The 12,868-nt window shown below is 47.5% G+C and overlaps 1 protein-coding gene across 1 annotated transcript in view; it reads left to right on the top strand.

Annotated features, from left to right (window-relative positions):
• Window positions 1-8,664, top strand: part of SLC25A20 (solute carrier family 25 member 20) — a 41,482-nt gene extending 32,818 nt beyond the window's left edge. Inside the window, 5 exon segments of the mRNA NM_001265864.1 lie at window positions 3,124-3,241; window positions 6,177-6,249; window positions 6,597-6,706; window positions 7,167-7,291; window positions 8,019-8,664. Coding sequence (NP_001252793.1) covers window positions 3,124-3,241; window positions 6,177-6,249; window positions 6,597-6,706; window positions 7,167-7,291; window positions 8,019-8,081 — 489 coding nt within the window. The 3' untranslated portion in view covers window positions 8,082-8,664.
• The last annotated feature ends 4,204 nt before the right edge of the window (window positions 8,665-12,868 follow it).

The following is a 12,868-nucleotide window of genomic DNA, read 5'->3' as shown; positions in this document are numbered from 1 at the left end:
CCGGCTAGACACCATTTTTATGCTGATGACTCAAATTTATATCTCTGGCTGGACGCCGTGTCTCATGCCTGTAATCCCATCACTTTGGGAGGCTGAGGGAGACGGATCACGAGGTCAAGAGATCGAGACCATCCTGGCCATCTCTACTAAAAATACAAAAATTAGCTAGGTGTGGTGGTGCGTGCCTGTAGTCCCAGCTACTTGGGAGGCTGAGGCAGGAGAATCACTTGAACCCAGGAGGCGGAAGTTGCAGTGAGCCGAGATCGTGCCACTGCACCCCAGCCTGGTGACAGAGCCAGATTCCGTCTCAAAAAAAAAAAAAAAAAAATTATGTCTCCAACTCAGACTTTTCCTGAACTCCAGACTAGTTTATCCAACATTTCTATGTGGATGCTAATAGGTGCCTCAAAGTCATCATGTACAAAACCGAACTCCTGGTCTTCCCTGTACCTCCTCTACTCTCAGCATTTTTCAGTTCAGTTGATGACAATAGTATCCTTGTAATTATTCAGACTTATAGCCCAGGAGTCCTCCTAAATTCCTCTTTTTCTCCCACAGTTTAGATTCATCTGTTGAGCAATTACGCTGGTTTTCAACATTATACCAAATCCATCCCTTCACACCATCTCCATTGCGGCATACTGCTTCAGGCCACCTTCATCACTGTCCTGGATGACAGTGAGGGCCTCTTTACTTGTTTCCCTTCTTACAGTCTCTACATACATAACAATGATAGGATTCTGTAAATATGTTATTCCCATGCCCAATCCTCCATGGCCCCCAAGGTCATTGTGAATTGGCTCCAGCATTCTCAGATCACATGACCTTCCTTCTGTTCCTCAGACATACCAGGTACATATGTCCAGATCCTTTGCAGAAGTTATACCAAAAACACCCATTGATACTCAGTTGACATTATCTTAAATTTATTATTTTTAGAAAAATAGAAATCTTTCTGATTGAAAACTTTTCCCAACTAGAATTGGGACTCTTTTTATTAACCTCTTATTTTGTAATCCTCAGATATGTTAGAGTTTTATTTATACAAAGCCTATTGCTTAATTCACATATATTTTATTGCCTTTTTTTTTTTTTTTTTTTTTTGAGACAGAATCTTACTCTGTCAACCAGATTGGAGTGCAACGGTGCAATCTCGGCTCACTACAACCTCTGCCCCCCAGGTTCAAGTGATTCTCCTGCCTCAGCCTCCTGAGTAGCTGGGATTAAAGGTGCCTGTCACTATGCCCAGCTAACTTTTGTATTTTTGGTAGAGATGGGGATCTCACCATGTTGGCCAGGCTGGTCTCGGAACTCCTGGCCTCAGGTGATCTGCCTGCTTTGGCCTCCCAAACTTCTGGGATTACAGGCGTGAGCCACTGTGCCCGGCCTTTATTGCTATTTTGAATGGGATCCCTTTCCTTGATTGATTGACTGATTGATTGAGACAGAGTCTTGCTCTGTCTCCTAGGCTGGGGTGCAGTGGCATGATCTCAGCTCACTGCAACCTCCACGTCCTGGGTTCAAGTGATTCTCCTGCCTCAGCCTCCTGAGTAGCTGAGATTACAGGCGTGCGCCACCACGCTTGGCTAATTTTTGTATTTTTAGTGGAGACAGGGTTTCAGCATGTTGGTCAGGCTAGTCTCAAACTCCTGACCTCGTGATCTGCCCGCCTCAGCCTCCTAAAGTGCTGGGATTACAGGTGTGAGCCACCGTGCCCAGTGTTTTCTATTATTTTTTAACTGGTTAATCCTGGTATGTAAAAAAACTATTTGGTTTATATATTTGTAAGTGTTTCTCCTTGGAACTGTTAAAGTTGAACTCCCTTTCCAGCTTTAATTATTGTTTGGTTGATGCTCTTGTGTGTTCTGACTCCTCTTGGCCCTGAACAAGCGGGATCCCCGTGTGGATCCTGCATGGAGCTGTCTTTCAGATTTTTCCTGGGATTACCTCTGCCTACCCCAGGTTCTTGGCTCTGAGGGACAGGGTAGGAGCCTCTCTTTGGCCCTCCTCTGGCTCTGCATAGGAGCCCTCTCTGTACAGGACCCCTGTCTGGGCACTTAGAGCTCTGAGTGAAATTTTCTGTTCACCTTTTCTTAACCAAGCCTCATGACCAGGTAGGCTTGGAATGCAGTTGGTCTTCAGGGGCTATTTATTGAAGGAATAAATGAATGACTAAAGTATTTGTTGCTTCCTTTTTAGACCTTCCAAATAGCTTTATTGTGTTTGACAGATTTCCTCAACTTATTATTTATTTATTTATTTTTAAATTTTGAGACAGAGTCTCACTGTGTTACCCAGGCTGGAGTGCAGTGGTACAATATGTTTTCTTTTTCTTTTTTTTTTTTTGAGGCGGAGTCTCGCTCTCTTGCCCAGGCTGGAGTGCAGTGGCCGGATCTCAGCTCACTGCAAGCTCCGCCTCCCGGGTTTACGCCATTCTCCTGCCTCAGCTTCCCGAGTAGCTGGGACTACAGGCGCCCGCCACCTCGCCCGGCTAGTTTTTTGTATTTTTTAGTAGAGACGGGGTTTCATTGTGTTAGCCAGGATGGTCTCGATCTCCTGAGCTTGTGATCCGCCCGTCTCGGCCTCCCAAAGTGCTGGGATTACAGGCTTGAGCCACCACGCCTGGCCAGTAAATATGTTTTCTAACTGCAACCTCTGCCTCCCAAGTTCAAGCAATTCTCCTGCCTCAGCCTCCTGAGCAGCTGGGACTACAGGCACCCACCACCATGCCCAGCTAATTTTTATATTTTTCGTAGAGACAGGGTTTCACCATGTTGGCCAGGCTGGTTTCAAACTCCTGAACTCAGGTGACCTGCCTGCCTCGGCCTCCCAGAGTGCTGGAATTATAGGCATGAGCCAGCACGCTCGACCTCCTCAACTTGTTTTTCAGATTTTCTGTGGTTTTATTTCTAGTCAATGTGAATATTTTCTGATCTTTTCACCTAGCCTTATTTCATAGTACCTGCCCCAAGATCACACATTCCAGATACTTCTCAATTTGACAGTGAAGTCTTTCATTGCTCTAACACATAATGGCCATACTTACTTTGTAGTCTCCTGTAACCTGCTGGGCCTGTGACTCTAATGTTGTTTCTGACTTAATGATCCTCTCCTCCCTCCCAGATTCAGGCTTCTTCAGGAGAAACCAAGTACACTGGTACCTTGGACTGTGCAAAGAAGCTGTACCAGGAGTTTGGGATCCGAGGCATCTACAAAGGGACTGTGCTTACCCTTATGCGAGGTAACCTTTGAGGCCTCCACTTGAGGTCACCTGGAGAGGTCACCTGAGGTGGGTCTGCCGCAGAGGGTCTTGCCTGAATTGCCAGATTAACCTCGGCACCATGCATGTCACATCTCTGAGAATACTGGCAGTAATGTCTCATCCTGGCCAGCATGGACATAGATTAGGATGAGGGGACCTTCCATCTCTCCCAAGTGTTTGCAGGGGTAGAAGTCATGGCATCACAGTTGGAAGGGAGTGGCAAGTAGATAGAAATCATTGCTGTGGGGAGGAGTGGGAAGAAAGAGTGACTTGGGGACAGTGGTCATCTCCCTGATTTTGAGAAGTATGTCCTGTTTTAGTGGCAGTAGGAAAGGCAGAGACAGTCTCACTCTTGTCCTGAGCTGGCAGCTTAGAGGAAGGCCAGATACACCAACTGTGCTTATAACTGTGGGCATGTCAGTTGCCCACATGGACCATCACCACTCAGAACCTTATTTATTTTTTAACATTTTTATTTTATTTTTTGACATGGAGTTTCACTCTTGTTGCCCAGGCTGGAGTGCAGTGGCACAATCTTGGCTTACTGCAACCTCTACCTCCCAGATTCAAGCAGTTCTCCTCCCTCAGCCTCCCAAGTAGCTGGGATTACAAGCACATGCCACCATGCCTGGCTAATTTTTTGTATTTTTAGTAGAGATGGGGTTTCACCATGTTGGCCAGGTTGGTCTCAAACTCCTGGACTCAGGTGATCTACCCGCCTCGGCCTCCCAAGGTGCTGGGATTACTGGTGTGAGCCACTGGACCTGGCCTTATTATTATTTTTTGAGACAGAGTCTTGCTCTGTCAACCAGGCTGGAGTGCAGTGGCACAATCTCAGCTCACTGCAGCCTCCACCTCCCGGGTTCAAGCGACTCTCCTGCCTCAGCCTCCTGAGTAGCTGGGGTTACAGGTGCATGCCATCATGCCTGGCTAATGTTTGTACTTTTAGTAGAGATAGGGTTTCACTACATCGGCCAGGCTGGTCTCGAGCACCTGACCTCAGATGATCCATCTGCCTTGGCCTCCCAAAGTGCTAGGATTATAAGCGTGAGCCACCAAGCCCAGCTGAGGGAACTTTAATGAAATTATATCATGTGTGTTTGTACTCACTTACACCAGTGCTTGGCCCAGAGCAGCATCTCATAGCTGCAAAGTGATTATTGCAAATAGGATGTGGCTGCTGAGGACCCTCTCAGGAATCCCTGAAGGGTCTAGTGCCAAGCTTGGCATTTCTGCATTCAAGAAATCTGTAGGGGCCGGGTGTGGTGGCTCATACTTGTAATCTCAGCACTTTGGGAGGCTGAGATGAGAGGATCACTAGAGCCCAGGAGTTCGAGACAGCCTGGGTGAAATAGTGATACCTTGTCTCTATTAAAATAATAATAGCTGGGCGTGGTGGCTCATGCTTGTAATCCCAGCACTTTGGGAGATAGGCAGATCATGAGGTCAGGAGTTCAAGACCAGCCTGACCAATATGGTGAAACCCCGTCTCTACTAAAAATATAAAAATTAGCCAGGCGTGGTGGCGCATGCTGTAATCCAGCTACTCAGGAGGCAGAGGCAGGAGAATTGCTTGAACCTGGGAGGTGGAGGTTGCAGTGAGCTGAGATTGCGCCATTGCACTCCAGCCTGCGCGACAGAGCGAGACTCTGTCTCAAAAAAAAAAAAAAAAAAAAAAACCATAATAAATAAAATAATAATAATACTATTTTTAAAAGAAAAGAAAAGTCTGTGGGGATTTTTTTTTTCTTTTTCTTTTATTTTGAGACAGAGTCTTGCTCTGTTGCCCAGCCAGAAGTGCATAAGTGCAACCTTGGCTCAGTGCAGCCTCCACCTTATGAGTTCAAGTGATTCCTGTGCCTCAGCCTCCTGAGTAGCTGGGATTACAGGCATGTGCCACCAGGCCTGGCTAATTTTTGTATTTTTTGTATTATTATTATTATTTTTTGAGATGGAGTCTTGCTCTGTCACCAGGCTGGAGTGCAGTGGCTTGATCTCGGCTTACTGCAACCTCTACCTCCCGGGTTCAAGTGATTCTCCTGCCTCAGTCTCCTGAGTAGCTGGGATTACAGGCACATGCCACCATGCCTGGCTAATTTTTGGTAGATATGTAGTTTCACCATGTTGGTCAGGATGGTGTCAATCTCTTGACCTCGTGATCCGCCCACCTCGGCCTCTCAGAGTGCTGGGATTACAGATGTGAGCCACCACGCCCGGCCATTTTTGTATTTATTTATTTTTTTTGAGATGGAGTCTCACTCTGTCACCCAGGCTAGAGTGCAGTGGCGCAATCTCAGCTCACTGAAACCTCCATCTCCCGGGTTCAAGGGATTCTCTTGCCTCAGCTTCCTGAGTAGCTGGGATTACAGGTGCCCGCCACCACGCCTGGCTAGTTTTTGTATTTTTAGTAGAGATGGGGGTTTCACCATGTCGGTCAGCCTGGTCTCGAACTCCTGACCTCATGATCCGCCCGCCTCGGCCTCCCAAAGTGCTGGGATTAAAGGCATGAGCCACTGTGCCCGGCCCATTTTTATATTTTTAGTAGAGACAAAGCTTTCGCCATATTGGCCAGACTGGTCTCAAATTCCTGGCCTCAGGTGATGTGCCCGCCTCAGCCTCCCAAAATGCTGGGATTACAGGCATGAGCTACCATGCCTGGCATTTTTTTTCTTTTTAATGCTTTTTTAGTCTACATAAATTACTACTGTAGGCTAATGTTTAGAAAGCAAATAAATTGAACCAAATCACCCAATTAAAAAACAATTTTACTAATAATTCAGACCAGGTGTGGACCTCCTGGCCTCAAGCAATCCCCCTCCCTCAACCCCCTAAATTGCTGAGATTACAGGTGTGAGCCACCATGCCTGGCGAAGAGTTTATGTACTTTAATTCACCTCTTTCTTGCCACTAACAGATGTCCCAGCTAGTGGAATGTATTTCATGACATATGAATGGCTGAAAAACATCTTCACTCCAGAGGGAAAGAGGTGAGGAAAACAGAACTTGGAAGCTACTTTCCCCGGTCATGGGTGTGTTGCTCTCTCCTGTGTGTGAATCTGAAAGTAGTAGTTGTTGTTCCTGGCTCCATATCTGCTTTCCTCTTGTGGCTGCTGAGGTCCAGCTAGCTCTTACTCTGTGCCTTAGCCAGTGGAGCAAATATTTGAAACAGGTGCATGAAACCTCCTTCAAGGAGTACCAGCAGCACTGGCCTTATACCTCCTCCTTCCATCCAGTTTCTGCTTCTCTGTAACTGCCCTGTCTGCCACAGGCAGGATAGTCTGAATGCCACTCTCACAGCCTTTGTCTAACTGGGGCTGTTGTTGGTGTTATACAGGGTCAGTGAACTCAGTGTCCCTCGGATCTTGGTGGCTGGGGGCATTGCAGGGATCTTCAACTGGGCTGTGGCAATCCCCCCAGATGTGCTCAAGTCTCGATTCCAGACTGGTGAGTGGAAGGTAGTGGGGTGGACAGGGGCAGAGTGGGTCCCCAGCACTGGCTAATCCTGGGGTGCAAAGCTCATAGGGCCCTAGGGATACTCACTCTCCATGGCAGCACTCAGGATCTGCCTGACCAACATTCTCCCTCACAGTCATTTGCATTCTAGGAACCCTAGACTCATTTTCATGACAGCCTAAACACAAGGTAAGTATGATAAGAAGTCAAGTCTACTCTTCCTCCCCCACATGAACAGAAGGGCTGTTTCTTTCTTCTTCCCTCTTTTCTACTCCCTTGGCACAAGTAATTCAGGCATTTGTGTATTTGTCCCAAGGTGAACTGTTTTCTATGGACTGGTCCCAGATGACCTGCAAGGTGTCCTTTCCCTGTGCTAGTCCTGACCCTTCAGGAAGACTTAACTACTAGTTTCTCCTTCCTGAAGCCTTAAAAATTGGGTTCTGCCCCACAGCACCTCCTGGGAAATACCCTAATGGTTTCAGAGATGTGCTGAGGGAGCTGATCCGGGATGAAGGAGTCACATCCTTATACAAAGGGTTCAATGCAGTGATGATCCGAGCCTTCCCAGCCAATGCGGTGAGTAGCTGGCAGGGCTGTGCTTTCCCTTTGGGGCTCAGAGCAGGGTGCATGTGGTCTGATTTTGCTTGTTCCTGGGATAGGACTGGGGTCTCAGTTTTACCAAAGCCCTATCTTCAGCCAGAGCATTCCTTATTTGCTCCCTTCCCTGAAGCTATCAGGAGGACTTGCCTTTGGGGATCTCTGAGGTGAGGGGCTTTGATTTCCTGACCTGGCCATTAGAAGTGGGCAGTTGTGAGGCCAGGCATGGTGGCTAGTGCCTATAATCCCAGCACTTTGGGAGGCTGAGGCAGGTGGATCATCTGATGTCAGGAGTTTGAGACCAGCCTGGCCAACACAGGGAAACCCCATCTCTACTAAAAATACAAAAATTAACTGGGCGTGGTGGCAGGTGCCTGTAATCCCAGTTACTCAGGAGGCTGAGGAAGCAGAATTGCTTGAACACAGGAGGCAGAGATTGCAGTGAGCCGAGATCGTACCATTGCATTCCAACCTGGGTGACGAGCAAACTCTGTCTCAAAAAAAAAAAAAGAAGTGGGCAGTTGTGGGATATAAATTTTCTTCTCCTCTTAGGAATGAGAGAGCAGAGTTTGCATCCTTGATGTGGAGTGGGTGTGGGGTTAGGGAGGGGCTGTGGTCCTGACAGGGCCAGCAAAGCATAGTCCTTTGAATAGTCTATGAATAGTTATTCCTGCTGGCTTTTTTCTTCCTCCCAACCCCTTCTCAGGCCTGTTTCCTTGGCTTTGAAGTTGCCATGAAGTTCCTTAATTGGGCCACCCCCAACTTGTGAGGCTGAAGGCTGCTCAAGGCTGCTGGATGCTGGAAGCTGTCGCTGAGGAGAAGGAGTAGTGAGCAGAACTAAGCAGTCTTGGAGGGCAAGGGGAGGGGAATGGTGGGATCAGAGCCCTGTGCATGGACTTGGTGAGACCGTTACCTTAATGACATCCTGTACCTTGTATAACTTTGTGTCACTTTGAAACTTGAATTCATTCTCGTCAATTTAAGGGATCTTAAAAGGATTTGGAAATGGAACAAGTAGCTTCTAGACCAGATACTACCTGTGGCAAGAATGCTGCCTACCAGTTGACTGCTGGTCCTACCACACCCAAAGTATTCCTCTTTAAAGAGAGAATCTCAGGTTCTCACTGGAAGCACTGTGCAGATTTTCAACCAGATCACCAGGAGCTGAGATCTTCTTCAGTCCCTAGCCAGGAATACCCATTTGATTTCCAGGGTGCCATCTAATCCTGGGCTGTACATGTGGATCTGGACTTGAGGCCCACCTCTGTGTCCAAGTGGACTAGGCATATATGCCTAGGAGGAGGTAGACTGTTAATCGTTGGATTTTGATTTTTTTTTTTTTTTTTTAATGCATGCAAGTAATCAAAAGTAAAACTAGAGTAGCCTGATTTTCTGGGAGCAGGTGGAGAACTTTCCCTCCTACACAGTGAGGACAGTCCCAGTCTGCTGGGATAAGTGAAAAAGCTCAGGATGTAGGAAGGTCCTTTTTACATACTCTTTTCTCATGAGTGCTCCCTATTTTAACAAGAAACAATAAACATTGTTTCTAATTTCTGCATTGTGTTATATTTTCTTCTTTTGATTCTGGGACATTTCAGTAGGCAGCCTGTGGCCTTGGTGGAGGCTTCCAGGGATCCAGTATTCTTCCCTGGGAACCTTAGGCTGGGGGATCCAGCAGGAGGAGGTGGAAGAGGAGGAAGTTTTGGCTGGTTCTACCTTCTGACTGCCCTAGCCCCAGCTGCTCTAGAGGGAGGGTGTGTGGGGTGGTGTGACTTGACTGGTAATTGTTCACACAGGCCCTCCCAAGGCCCAGCCTGCAACCCATTCCTTCATTTATTCCCCTCTTCCCTGAGCCCCATGGGTGTCTGAGCTAACAGATGGAGAGTCAGTTGTTCTAAAAGGACAAAAGCAATCTCGGGTTTTCATGTGGGCTTTGAAGTTGCTGTGCTATCTGAGGTAGCTAGCTTAACTTTGCTAATCAGGCAGATGATGCTATCCAGGTGTGTCCAGAAAAGGTGAGGGAGTTGGAGAGTCATAAAGCTAGGCTATTACTTTCTGGTGGAGGGGAGAGCTTGCTGAAGCTACTGGAGCTGGGCTTTTCTGGGATTGTCCCATCTGGTGGTCACAGTTACAGTTCCACTGGCACTTCCTGTCTCACTGCAGCTGCATAGAGACTCTTGGACTTTGGCTTTAGAACCATTACTCTGTCTCTAGTTTTGAACGGTTAAAAAAAAAAAAAAAAGCTGGGCGTAGTGGATCATGCAACGCTTGTAATCCCAACACTTTGGGAAGCCAAGGAAGGAGGATCACTTGAGTCCAGGAGTTCAAGACCAGCCTGGGCAATGTAGTAAGACTCTGTCTCTACACAAAATTTTTTAAAAATTAAAAAATTAGCCAGACATGGTGGTGTGTGCCTGTAGTCCCAGCTACTCTGGATGCTAAGGTAGGAGGATCGCTTGAGCCCAGGAAGTTGAGGCCACAGTGAGCCGAGTGTACATCACTGCACTCCAGCCTGGGCAACAGAGTAAGACCTGGTAAGAAGGGCAGGGACACACCCCTATCTGGGAGTTGGGGCTGTGATCAACCCAGCAGGAAGCTGAAGACTTGGGACTTTAAAGAAGGAGGCTTTATAGCTTGGAATATATTTCTAAATGACCAGATAGGAATTCTGGCCGAGTAGAAAATAACATTTTTGGCTGGGCACAGTGGCTCACGCCTATAATCCTAGTACTTTAGGAGACCGAGGAGGGTGGATCACTTGAGGTGAGGAGTTCAAGACCAGCGTGACCAGCATGGTGAAGCCCCATCTCTACTCAAAATACAAAAATTAGCCAGGCATGGTGGGGCATGCCTGTAGTGCCAGGTACTTGGGAGGCTGAGGCAGGAGAATCACTTGAACCCGGGAGGCAGAGGTTGCAGTGAGCCAAGACTGCCCTACTGCACTCCATCCTGGGTGTCAGAGTGAGATTCCATTTCAAAAAAAAAATTAATTTACTTTTTATTAATTAAATTTTTTAGAGACAGGGTCTCACTTTGTTGGCCAGGCTAGAGTGCAGTGGTGAGATCAGAGCTCACTGCTGGGCTCAAATGATCCTCACGCCTCTGCCTCCCAAGAAGGTGGAACTACAGGTTCCAATACACCTGTACAGTACACCTGTAGTGTACTGCTGTGCCTGGCTATTAAAAAAAATTTTGTAGAGATGAGGTCTCACTATGTTGCCCAGGCTGAACAGTTTTTTTTTTTTTTTTTTTTTGTGAGACGGAGTCTCGCTCTGTCGCCCGGGCTGGAGTGCAGTGGCCGGATCTCGGCTCACTGCAAGCTCTGCCTCCCGGGTTTATGCCATTCTCCTGCCTCAGCCTCCCGTGTAGCTGGGACTACAGGCGCCCGCCACCTCGCCCGGCTAGTTTTTTGTATTTTTTAGTAGAGACGGGGTTTCACCGTGTTAGCCAGGATGGTCTTGATCTCCTGACCTCGTGATCCGCCCGTCTCGGCCTCCCAAAGTGCTGGGATTACAGGCTTGAGCCACCGCGCCCAACCCTGAACAGTTTTTAAAGATGAAAATTGTATATCCTCTGTCTGGCAAGGTTAATTAAATGTTAAGCCTGCTTCCTCTAACCCTGGAGGATGTCTTTGTTTAATATCTCATTGATTTGAAGATGGCCATATATGTGTCTCCTGAAGCTCTTCTTTTTAAATCTTATTTTATTAGAAAAAAAATTTTTGAGACAGGGTTCACTCTGTTACCTAGGCTGGAGTGCAGTGGCATGATCATGGCTCACTGCAGCCTTGACCTCCTGGGCCCAAGTAATTTTCCCACCTCAGCCTCCTGAGTAGCTGGGACCACAGGCATGTGTTACTATGCCCAGCTAATTTTTTAAATTTATTTTTTGTAGAGATGGAGTCTCCCTATGTTGCCCAGGCTGGTCTTGAACTCCTGGGCTCCCGTCTCAGCCTCCCAAAGTGCTAGGATTACAGGGATGCACCACTGTGCTCAGCCTGAAGCTCTTCTTGATATCACCCAGTCCTGAGGCTGTTCTAAATTTGAATTTTTTTTTTTTTTTTTTTTGAGATAGGGTCTCACTCTGTCACCTAGGCTGGAGTGCAGTGGCATGATCTCGGCTCATTGCAACCTCCATCTCCCTGGTTCAAAAGATTCTCCTACTTCACCCTGCCAAGTAGCTGGGTCTACAGGAACCTGCCACCACACCCAGCTAATTTTTTGTATTTTTAGTAGAGATGGGGTTTCCTCATGTTGGCCAGGCTGGTCTCGAACTCCTGACTTCAAGTGATCCGCCTCAGCCTCCCAAAGTGCTAGCATTACAGGTGTGAGCCACTGCGCCGACTGAGACTATTCAAAAACCTCAGCTTTTGCCTAGAAACCCCAGTAAATGTATTTGCATTTCAGCCAAATGCCAGCCATTCCCATGGCTTAGGATCACTTTTACAGTCTGTGCCTCTGGATAATTTGCCCTTGGAAACATTTTCCATTTTAAAATGGAGTATTTTGGTTCTTTGATGTTAGTGATGGTAGATTATTTTACTCCTTTGGGTGTTCAATAGATGTTAAGTCAAATAGGGAAGTCCCTGGAGGCATATTTGTGAAGGGAGCAGAGCAGATGTTGAGTAACTCCCTCCTGGCTGGTGCTTCCTTTTTATGATGCACTTTGAAATGCCACCTGTTCCTGATATATCTCTTCTCTTCCTGACAGGGTAAGGAGCGGGGGAAAATTGGGGCCCTCCCTAGCAATTTGTCTTTCACAGACAGTCACAACTGGGAGCCAGACAGTGATTTTTTTAAACAACCAACTGGTGATAAAAGCCTCACCCAGGCACCAAGAGGCATATAACTGGGCCAAAGGTGAGGGAGGGAGCACAGGTTGTTGCAACAGTAATTGTTAAAAGCACAGTAGCACCATTTCAGCTATAAAGTCATACTATCGGCCGGGCGCAGTGGCTCAAGCCTGTAATTCCAGCACTTTGGGAGGCCGAGACGGGTGGATCACGAGGTCAGGAGATCGAGACCATCCTGGCTAACACAATGAAACCCCATCTCCACTAAAAATACAAAAAAATTAGCCGGGCGTGGTGGCGGCGCCTGTAGTCCCAGCAACTCGGGAGGCTGAGGCAGGAGAATGGCGGGAACCCGGGAGGCGGAGCTTGCAGTGAGCCGAGATCGCGCCACTGCACTCCAGCCTGGGCGACAGAGCGAGACTCCGCCTCAAAAAAAAAAAAAAAAAAAAAAAAAGTCATACTATCTCTACCCCACAGTTGTTTCCCTACAGCCTTTTTTTTTTTTTTTTTTTTTTTTTTTGAGACAGAGTGTCGCTGTATCACCCAGGCTGGAGGCAGTGGCACGATCTCAGCTCACTGCAACCTCTGCCTCTCAGGTTCAAGCGATTCTCCTGCCTCAGCCTCCCGAGTAGCTGGGACTACAGGTGCCCGCGACCACGTCTGGCTAATTTTTGTATTTTTAGTAGAAACGGGGTTTCACCGTGTTAGCCAGGATGGTTTTGATTTCCTGACCTCGTGATCTGCCCACCTCAGCCTCCCAAAGT

This window comes from Macaca mulatta, chromosome 2, assembly GCF_049350105.2.
Source record: "Macaca mulatta isolate MMU2019108-1 chromosome 2, T2T-MMU8v2.0, whole genome shotgun sequence".
Classification (NCBI taxonomy): Eukaryota; Metazoa; Chordata; class Mammalia; order Primates; family Cercopithecidae; genus Macaca; species Macaca mulatta.
This window is presented reverse-complemented; position numbering and strand designations above follow the sequence as displayed.